Source organism: Octopus sinensis, unplaced genomic scaffold, assembly GCF_006345805.1.
Source record: "Octopus sinensis unplaced genomic scaffold, ASM634580v1 Contig18308, whole genome shotgun sequence".
Lineage (NCBI taxonomy): Eukaryota > Metazoa > Mollusca > Cephalopoda > Octopoda > Octopodidae > Octopus > Octopus sinensis.
The window spans coordinates 1-11,343 of record NW_021835731.1 but is presented as its reverse complement, the minus strand read 5'-3'; the positions used below and the strand labels follow the sequence as shown (position 1 = coordinate 11,343).

The window sequence follows — 11,343 nt, the reverse complement described above, 5'->3', positions numbered from 1 at the left end:
TACGATGATGATGATGATGATGGTAGTGGTGATGATGATGATGATGATGACGATAATAATGACGATGGTTGTGGTTGAGATGGTGGTGGGGGAGTTGTTGTTGCGATGGTACTGGTGGTAGCTGTGGTGGTAGTTGTACTGGTTGTGGTGGTGGTTGTGGTGGTGGTGGTGGTAGTGGTGGTGGCGGTGGTCAGGGCTGATGAGAAGAACAATGGTGGATGGTCGTGCTGGAACGGATGATGGCGGCGGCAGTGATGGCGATGGAGAAGATTCGCAAGCAACTTTAAAAACTTGTATCTACATGTTCGTTTGTAAATGTACGTATGCGTGTGTATATACTTGTGTGTGTATGTACCTGTATATATACATACATATATACCTGTGTATATACTTGTATATATATATATATATATATGTATATATGCTTGTATATATATATATAATATATTATATATATACATACATACCAGTATATATATATACAGGTATATATATATATGTATATATATATACAAGTATATATACACAGTATATGTATATATAATATATTTACCTGTGATATAACTGTATAGGTACATATACCTGTGTATATATACTCGTATATATATACATATATATATAACTGTATATATATATTTATCATATATATATATATATACTTGTATGTATGTATATATATATATAATATATAATATATGCCCGTATATATGTATATATAGAGAGAGGTGTGTGTGCGTGCGCGTGCCTATGTACGGATGGATCTATATATGAATGTGTGTCTATATAATTGTTCAGGTGCCTCTACACATCTCTACATGTGCATACATGTATATATGTATTCATGCATGCTTGTGTGTGTGTGTGTATACATGATGTAGTGAGGTGCGAACGGATGTGGTTTTCACTTGAGTACAACTATTTTGTTTTGTGAGGGTAGTAGTTTTGAATGTGGTGGCTGTAGAGGTTCTAGTTGAAGCTGTAGTTGCTGAGATGTTAGATGTGTATATTATTATTATTATTATTGTATGGGTGCTAGTAGATCTGGTAGCTGACAAAGTGTTTCATCTATCTATTGTGGATGTAATTAGGGACGTAATTGTGGTATCGGCGGTAGTTGGGATTGTGGTAACAGCTGTACATTGTGTGAAGGTGGTAGCTGTAGCTACTGGTTCTGTAGTAACGATCATTGCATCTGTAGTAGTTGTAGTGGGGGTAGTTATAACTGTAGTGGTTGTAGTGGCAGTGGTAGTTATAACTGTTGTGGTTGTGGCGGTGGTAGTAGCTGTGGTAGTTGTGAAGACGACAGTCGTAGCTCTAGCAGATACTGTGTTGGTAGTCAGTGTGGTGGTAGTAGTAGTGGTAGTGATAGTGATTCGACGGTGGTGGGTGTTGCGTGGTGGTAATGGCTGTAGTAGGAGGAGGAAGAGGAGGAGGAAGAGGTCGTGATGCTAATGGTGGTGGTGGTGGTGGTGCTGGCGCTGATGGTCAGGTGGTTGTTGCCAATTCTTTCTTGAGAAAGATAATGTCTAAAATTACTAAAACAACCACTACCAGCAAATAATAATTGATTAATTAATTTAATTAATTATTTAATTTAATTAATTAATAACAGCAGCAACAACAATATTAATCCTTTCTATAACAAGCACAAGGCCAGCAATTTCGGGAGGAGAGTGGGGGAACTATTCGAATACATCGACCAACCCCCAGTGCGTAACTGGTACTTATTTAATCGACCCCGAAACGGATTAAGTCGACCTCGGCGGGGTTAGAACTGGGAACGTAGCGGCACACGAAATACCTATTTCTTTACTACCCACAAGGGGCTAAACACAGGGGGGGGGGGGATAAACAAGGACAGACAAACGGATTAAGTCGATTATATCGAACTCCTGTGCGTAACTGGTACTTATTTAATCGACCCCGAAAGGATGAAAGGCAAAGTCGACCTCGGCGGGGTTTGAACTAAGAACGTGAAGTTGGACGAAATGTTGTTAAGCATTTTCTCCGGTATGTTGACGAATTCCATCAGAAAGTGGTCGATTCTGTTAATCAAATGATTATCACCACCACCACCCCTATAATACCCACTACTACTACTACTACTACTACTACTACTACTGCTGCTGCTGCTGCTGCTGCTGCTACTACTACTACTACTACTGCTACTTATGTCATAGGTAGGCAATACCTGGCAACCGTAGCTGTAACAATAATAATAACAATAAGAACAATTGGAAAACAAGCAACAGTTGCATTAACAACAACAACAGCTAGCTGCTACGACAACAGCAATATCAACAACAACAGCGATCACGTGGGTTGAGAGTACAACTTTCACTATGCTTATTCTGCGGCAGGGTTCGGGAGAGCATCAACGGAAGTACCGACAGCGATAAAAAGAAGAACAGCAGCCGCAAATAACAACAAAAACAACAACAGCAAAAACAAAAACAAAAACAGCAAAAACAACAACAACAACAACTTGGAACAGTTCGCAGTTTGCACGGAAAGAATGGAAAGGAACGAAACACGAATTTCAAAAACGGAATCACTGCAATGTTGAAGTAAGTTTTACTTTCCAGTTCGAATTGTTTTGTTTTTGTTTCTTTTTATTAAGACAGCGTGCGTTTTGTTTACACACACACACACACACACACACACACACACACACACACACACACACTATATATATATATATATATATATATACACCTGTGTATATATACTTGTTATATATATATATATATATATATATATAAATTATATATAATATATATATATATATATATATATTTGGGATGAGGGGGTATATGTATATATTATATATTTATATATATGTATGTTTGTATGTATCTATATATATGTATATATTATCACGTGATCACGTGACCGACCAGTCCATCAGATGTAGTTACACATCGCTGGTCACAATGCGTTCGCATTGTTTTAGCCTTCGAATGACGCCACCCCGCTGGCTAAGTGAGCAGGCCAACAGAAGAAAGAGTGGTGAAGGAGTACAGCAGGGATCACCACCCCCTGCCGGAGCCTCGTGGAGCTTTTAGGTGTTTTCGCTCAATAAACACTCACAACGCCCGGTCTGGGAATCGAAACCGCGATCCTACGACCGCGAGTCCGCTGCCCTAACCACTGGGCCATTGCGCCTCCACATATGTATATATATACGTGTAGAAAATATATATATATATATTTGTTTATATATGTGTATATATACGTGTAGAAAAAAATATATATATACGTATATATGTGTGTGCGTGTGTGTGTGTAGACACAGAAGTGACTGCGGAATGAAGCTTGCTTCCCAACCACATGGTTCCGGGTTCAGTCCCACTGCGTGGCACCTTGGGCAAGCGTCTTCTACTATAGCCTCGGGACGAACAAATCCTTGTGAGTGAATTTGTTAGAGGGAAACTGAAAGAAGCCCGTTGTATATATATGTGTGTGTGTGTTTGTGTCGGTATCTATGTTTGTCCCGCCCACCATATCTTGACAACTGATGCTGGTATGCTTTCGTCCCCGTAAGATAGCGGTTCAGCATAAATGAGCGATAGAATAAGTATTAGAGTTTCAAAGAATAAGTCCTGGGGATCGATTCGTTCGACTAAAGGCGATGCCCCAACATAGTCGCAGTCAAATAACTGAAACAAGTAAAAGAATAAAATAATATATGTGTATATATATATATATTGTTGGAGATGTACTTGCATAGTAAGTGACCTGATCTGAGATCGTGTGCTGGAACGAAAACAATTTCAGCGTGGAAGGTATTTATAAGCCATTTAAAACATACAAATACCGTTAGATTCACTTCAACATTTAAATTTAATTTGCCAAAATATTTTCGTCGCTTTGAGACCGCAAACTGATCACTGACAAAATTCCATACTACATCGTATATATATATATATACGAAATCCACTCAGAAGTCATTAGTCTGTCCGAGGCTCTACCAGAAATTACCTGCCCAAAATGCCATGTAGTGGCCCTTAACACGGAAACATGTGAGTGGAAAGCAAGCTTCTTACCTCACAGCCATGCTTTTGTGTGTGTGTTTGTGCGCGCACATTTGTGATTGCAGGTAAACAGGATGTTGTGAGGTGTGACGCGTTTGTCGTTGTCAGTTGTTTACAGGTGTTTGCTGTGTGTAGGTGGCAGTTGTTAAAGTGGTGACTGTACAGGTAGCAATTGGAGCTGAAGTCGTTGAGATGTTACTTGAACGTATTGATGATGTTGCAGCGACTTTTGCAGCTACAGTAATAAGTGTGCTTGTATTCTTGTTATGGTTTCTGTGTTATCATGATGCTCATGATGGAGCACCACATTTAGTCGAGCAAATCGACCCCAGGACTTATTCTTTGTAAGCTTAGTGACGGGGACGTAAACACACCAGCATCGGCTGTCGAGCGATGTTGGAGGGGGACAAACACAGACACCCAAACATATACCTATATATATGTATACATATAGCTAGTCGATTACATCGACTCCAATATTTTCAACTCGTACTTCTTTCATCGACCCGGAAAGGATGTATGGCAAAAAAAAAAAACCAACAGAAACAATAAAAAAATAAAACTACAATAAAACAACAAAAACAACTTGGAACAATTCGCCGTTTCCACGGAAAGAATAGAAAAGAACGAAACGAGAATTTTAAAAGTAGAATTACAGGAATGTCGCAGTAAGCTTTACGTTTCATATCAAATTGTTTTGTTTTTTTATTTAGACAGCATCCGTTTCGTTTACATATATAAAATATTTATATATATTATGGAATATTATATATATTTATATATATTATAATAAGGACGAGCAATGATTACACCGTCTTTCTGCTAGATATAGACGCTAATAACTCTATAAACCACTTAAAATTAATCTTTTCTATTCAAGGCACAAGGCCCGAAATTTTGGGTGAGGGAGCCAGTCGATTACATCGACCCCGGTGCGCAACTGGTACTTAATTTATCGACCCCGAAAGGATGAAAGGCAAAGTCGACCTCGGTGGAATTTGAACTCAGAATATAAAGATAGACGAAATACCTATTTCTTTATTGCCCACAACAGGCTAAACATGAAGGGGACAAACAAGGACAGTCAAACGGATTAAATCGATTATATCGACCCCAGTACGTAACTGGTACTTGATTTATCGACCCCGAAAGGATGAAAGCAAAGTCGACCTCGGTGGAATTTGAACTCAGAACGTAACGGCAGACGAAATACCTATTTCTTTACTAACCACAAGGGACTAAACACAGAGAGGACAAGTCGATTATATCGACTCCAGTGCGTAACTAGTACTTATTTAATCGACCCCGAAAGGATGAAAGGCTAAGTCGACTTCGGCGGAATTTGAACTCAGAACGCAACGGCAGACGAAATACGGCTATTCATTTCGCCCGGCGTGCTAACGGTTCTGCCAGCTCGCCGCCTTACCACTTAAAATTTTAAGTCCAGTATCGCAATAGTTCTATTCAAAATATTTTATAAATCCTCTCTGTCAATTTCCCTCGCTTACAACCTTACAGTATTGGAGTAATAATTTTAAGTGGTTTATAAACCTTTTGGCGTCTGTTTCTTGCAGATAGTCGCTGTAATCACTCAACATCCTTATTATAATTAGTATAATTTAATGTAAGGTGGCAGAATCGTTAGCAGGCCGGGCGAAATGCTTAGCAGTATTTCGTCTGCCGCTACATTCTGAGTTCAAATTCCGCCGAGCTCGACTTTGCCTTTCATCCTTTCAGGGTCGATTAAATAAGTACCAGTTACGAACTGGGGTCGATGTAATCGACTTAATCCCTTTGTCTGTCCTTGTTTGTCCCCTCTATGTTTAGCCCCTTGTGGGCAATAAAGAAATAAAAAATATAAATGAATTATTATGGTATTATTAGTTTGTTGGCCACTCATAAATCATTAAATAATGACTTTATAATGGTGTGCGTGTATATATATATATATATATATAAAACTGAAATGCGTTTTTACCGCTTGGATCGCTTTCAATGCCACTACATCCCATCCGATTCGCTCCAAAATTTACAGGGACATGTAGAATGAGGTGACGATGCCCGTGGGCTACCTTAGAAAACCATATCTTAAAAGGTGTGGTTGCTAGGGGCCATCTTCCTCACTCACGCTATTTCCTCCATTCCCCTCTTACTCCTCTTCATGTATAACTTTGACAGTTCCACTACCGTTATTTAATGTATTCCCCTCAACTCCCTTTCACTTTCCCTTTATAAGTTCGTCAGACAGCGTTCTTTGATGTATCTGTCTGCGTTCATAGGGAGAATTATCATCGCCACCAACAACACACAATCATGAGAACAAATATTATGAATCAGATATTCATTGCGTTCATTTATATATATATATGTGTGTGTGTGTTCGATATATAAATTTGTATATATAATGTATATATACAAAGTGTATATATCTGTATTTATGTATACTCTTTTACTCTTTTACTTGTTTCAGTCATTTGACTGCGGCCATGCTGGAGCACCGCCTTTAGTCGAGCAAATCGACCCCGGGACTTATCCTTTGTAAGCCCTGTATTCTATCGGTCTCTTTTGCCGAACCGCTAAGTGACGGGGACGTAAACACACCAGCATCGGTTGTCAAGCAATGCTAGGGGGACAAACACAGACACACAAACACACACACACATACAGGTATATATATACATATATACGACAGGCTTCTTTCAGTTTCCGTCTACCAAATGCACTCACAAGGCATTGGTCGGCCCGAGGCTATAGCAGAAGACACTTGCCCGAGGTGCCACGCAGTGGAACTGAACCCGGAACCATGTGGTTGGTTAGCAAGCTACTTACCACACAGCCACTCCTGCGCCTATAGTTATATATATATTTTTAAACAAATTATAAATATAATTTAATAATTTTTATTCTAAATTTAAATAATTTAAATTTTTCAATTTTATATATTTTCTATATTATATTTTTATTTTTATGTTTTTGTTTTTGTTTTTTTTGCCTATTAGTGGTTTTATCTCTAATTCAATTATACATATATATATATATATATATAATTGTATATATAATGCGTGCACACACACACACACACACACACACACACCCATATATATATATATATATATATATCTATATATATATATATATGTTTTTTGTTTTTTTGTTTTTGCCTACTAGTGGTTTTATCTCATAATTTAATTTCTAACATATATATATAATTTGTATATATAATGCGTGCACACACACACACACACAACATGATATATATATAATATATATAGTATATATATATATATTATATATATATATAATATATATATATAATAATGGTGCATTATGTGGTCGGTCGGTTCAGCTGAAAATATGCACACCTATTAACCCTTTCGTTACTATATTTCTGAACAAAATACACCCCTTATGTGTTTCAATTAATTTCTAACATAATCATAAAGTTAGTCTGGTTTCATTAAACAACTATAACTTTTTTTATTTATCAATATATTAATTTGATTTTTGGAAGATAATTTAATGAAATGTTCTCAACCAATTCTATACTATAATTTTTGTCACAAAGTGACTCTAATTGCAAGTAGATACAGGTAAATTCAACAAAATATAAAATTATTAAAATTTTGTTCAAACATCGCTATAGAAATGGGTATTAGCTAATATTCAATTGGGTATACAACAAAATTTTACGATAGAATTTGTTATTCTGGGTAACTTTCTGATACCCATAATAATATTTATGGCAAAATAGTCTTAATTTCATTTAAGGTTGTGGGAAACCACTAACTATCCTTTCTTTCGCTTTGTTTACATTCAGCGTAACGGGTCGTTTCCGCCGAAATGATTTCAAATAGGCTCATTCGAAAAAGTAAAAAGAAATAGTCTAAGGCTTTACTCTTCTGGGAAAGTCTGTGGCTTGGTCCAGTTTCTTCAGAAAAATCACCGAAAGAAACAGTTTTTCAATTTTCACTCCATTCAGGTGCCAATTCATTTTCTTTATCGCTGTCGGAGCTGCGGCCCGAATGAAATCGGGTTATATTAACCAAAAGGTGAATAAGGGGTATAAATGGGGCTGGAAGGGGATTAAAATTTCAAGGAGCGAGTGTTTAGGAATTCTCTGTTACATCAAGCTAAAAAATTGGCGCCAGCCTTTTAATCTTCAATGTGTTGCCGTCCATGATGAAGAGGTTTTGAATGCTTGCCATGGTGAGTCTACTGTCCTGAGAAAGAATCACTTCAAAACTTGGTGTTTACGAATTTTCTTTTACATCAAGTTCAAAATTTTACGCCAGCCGTTAAACTGTCAATACGTTGCTGTCCGTTGTTAAGAAATGCCAGCCATGGTGACTCTACTATCCTCAAATTCTATCCCTTCAAACTTTTCTTTCCAATATTTTATTATTTTTATTCAGCTCGCAAGTTCGTCTGTCCCTTTTAAATGTTAGCGTTTTGCTGTCTGCCTTCAAGCAGACCTTTCCGTTGCCACTGCCTGATATTCATGATTGTTCTTTCTAAATATTTTATTTCTCAACTTACTCAAGATCTTTTGTTGTTTATAAATGGGAGAGAGATAGATAAAGATAGAGAGTAAGAGAAAGCGAGGGAGAGTCCGAGAGAAAAGAAAAGTAAGAGAGTGGGAAAGTGAGAGAAAGGAGAGAGAAACAAATACGGAGAATCATCATCATCATCATCGTTTAACGTCCGTTTTCCGAGCTAGCACGGGTTGGACAGTTTGACCGGGGTCTGGGAAGCCAGGAGGCTGCAGCAGGCTCCAGTCTGATCTGGCAGTGTTTCTACAGGTGGATGACCTTCCTAACGCCAACCACTCTGTGAGTGTAGTGGGTGCTTTTTTCGTGCCGCCGGCACAGGTGCCAGGGGGGCTCGCAGCGGCAACGATCGGCTGGTGCTTTTTACGTGCCACTGCCACAGAAGCCAGTCAAGGCGGCGCTGCAATCGGCCACGTTCGGATGGTGCTTTTTACGTGCTGAAAGGAAGCAACAGAAAGTAACAACCACACTCTTACCCGCGCGTAGAGCGGGTCACCTTCAGCTAGTCTTCTATATATAAAACTGAAATGCGTTTTTACCGCTTGGATCGCTTTCAATGCCACTACAACCCGTCCGATTCGCTCCAAAATTTACAGGGACATGTAGAATGAGGTGACGATGATCGTGGGCTACCTTAGAAATCCCTATCTTAAAAGGTGTGGTTGCTAGAGGCCATCTTCCTCACTCACGCTATTTCCTCCAGTACCCTCTCACGCTTCTTCATTTATAACTTTGACAGTTCCACTACCGTTATTTAAATTATCTGTCACTCTCGTTATTTCCTCTCTTTTTCACTCACTCTGTTTCCTACCTTCCCATCACATCGACGTTCTTTTATGTATCTGTCTGTCACCAACAACACACGAGCATGAGAACAAATATTATGAATCAGATATTCTTGCGTTCATTTATATGTGTGTGTGTGTGTGTGTTCTATATGTAAATCTGTATATATAATGTGTGTGTGTGGTGTGTGTGTGTGTTCTATACATAAATCTGTATATATAATGTAATGTGTGTGTGTGTGTGTGTTCTATACATAAATATGTATATATAATGTATGTGTGTGTGTGTGTTTTCTATATATAAATATGTATATATAATGTATGTGTGTGTGTGTGTGTTCTATATAAATATATAATAAATGTTTGTGTGTGTGTTCTATATATAAATATGTAATATATAATGTATGTGTGTGTTCTATATATAAATAAGTATATATAATGTATATATACAAAGTGTATATATCTGTATTTATGTATATTAAACTTTTTCATACTTTTTCAAAGTTATATATTTTTAAACAAATTATGAATATAAGTTAATAATTTTTATTTTCAATTTAAATAATTTAAATTTTTCAATTTTTAATATTTCTATATTTTCTATATTATATTTTTTTAATGTTTTTGTTTTTGGTTTTTCACTGTTTGGTTTGCCTATTAGTGTTTTATCCTAATTTAATTTAAATACAGATATATATCTCATTTGTATACAATTGTATATATAATGCGTGCAACACACACACACACACACATATATATATATATATATATTATATATATATACACACACACATATATATATATATATATATATATATATATATATATATCTATATATATATATATATATATAATATATATAATGTGTGCATTACGTAGTCGGTCGATTCAGCTGAAAATATATGCACACCTATGTTAAAAGTGCTGGCAAGTTTGCATGACAACTATTTTTTCCTCGAATGAAAGGCGTCACCTCTAGGACAAAAATTCATCATCTTATAAAATGTGGCCCCAGTAGACCCGAATGAAATCGGGTTATATTAACCAAATGTGAAAAGAGGTCTAAATGGGGCTGGAAGGGGATTAAAATTTCAGGAGCGAGTGTTAGGAATTCTCTGTTTACATCAAGCTAAAAATTGGCGCCAGCCTTTTAATCTTCAATGTGTTGTGCCGTCCATGATGAAGAGGTTTTGAATGCTTGCCATGGTGAGTCTACTGTCCTGAGAAAGAATCACTTCAAAACTTGGTGTTTACGAATTTTCTTTTACATCAAGTTCAAAATTTTACAACCAGCCGTTAAACTGTCAATACGTTGCTGTCCGTCGTTAAGAAATGCCAGCCATGGTGACTCTACTATCCTCAGATTCTATCCCTTCAAAACTTGCTTTCCAATATTTATTATTTTTATTCAGCTCGCAAGTTCGTCTGTCCCTTTTAAATGTTAGCGTTTTGCTGTCTGCCTTCAAGCAGACCTTTCGTTGTTACTGCCTTATATTTATGATTGATCTTCTAAATATTTTATTTCTCAACTTACTCAAGATCTTTTGTTGTTTATAAATGGGAGAGAGAGATAGATAAAGATAGAGAGTAGAGAAAGCGAGGGAGAGTCCGAGAGAAAAGAAAGTAATAGAGTGGGAAAGTGAGAGAAAGGAGAGAGAAACAAATACGGAGAATCATCATCATCATCATCGTTTAACGTCCGTTTTCCGTGCTAGCACGGGTTGCGACAGTGTGACCGGGGTCTGGAAGCCAGGAGGCTGCACAGGCTCCAGTCTGATCTGGCAGTGTTTCTACCAGGTGGATGAACCTTCCTAACGCCAACCACTCTGTGAGTGTAGTGGGTGCTTTTTTTTGCCGCCGGCACAGGTGCCAGGGAGGCTCGCAGCGGCAATGATCGGTTGGTGCTTTTTACGTTCCACCGGCACTGAAGCAAGTCAAGGCGGCGATGCAATCGGCCACGTTCGGATGGTGCTTTTT

At 37.5% G+C, this 11,343-nt stretch overlaps 1 protein-coding gene across 1 annotated transcript; it reads left to right on the top strand.

Moving 5' to 3' along the window:
- Nucleotides 1-211: 211 nt before the first annotated feature.
- LOC115231355 (keratin-associated protein 17-1-like) lies at nt 212-1,382 on the top strand (the record flags this gene model as incomplete). Its single annotated transcript, XM_029801399.1, has 2 exons — nt 212-307; nt 1,089-1,382. Coding segments are annotated over exons 1-2 (390 nt in total), but the record flags the coding sequence as incomplete, so codon positions are not given.
- Nucleotides 1,383-11,343: the final 9,961 nt, after the last annotated feature.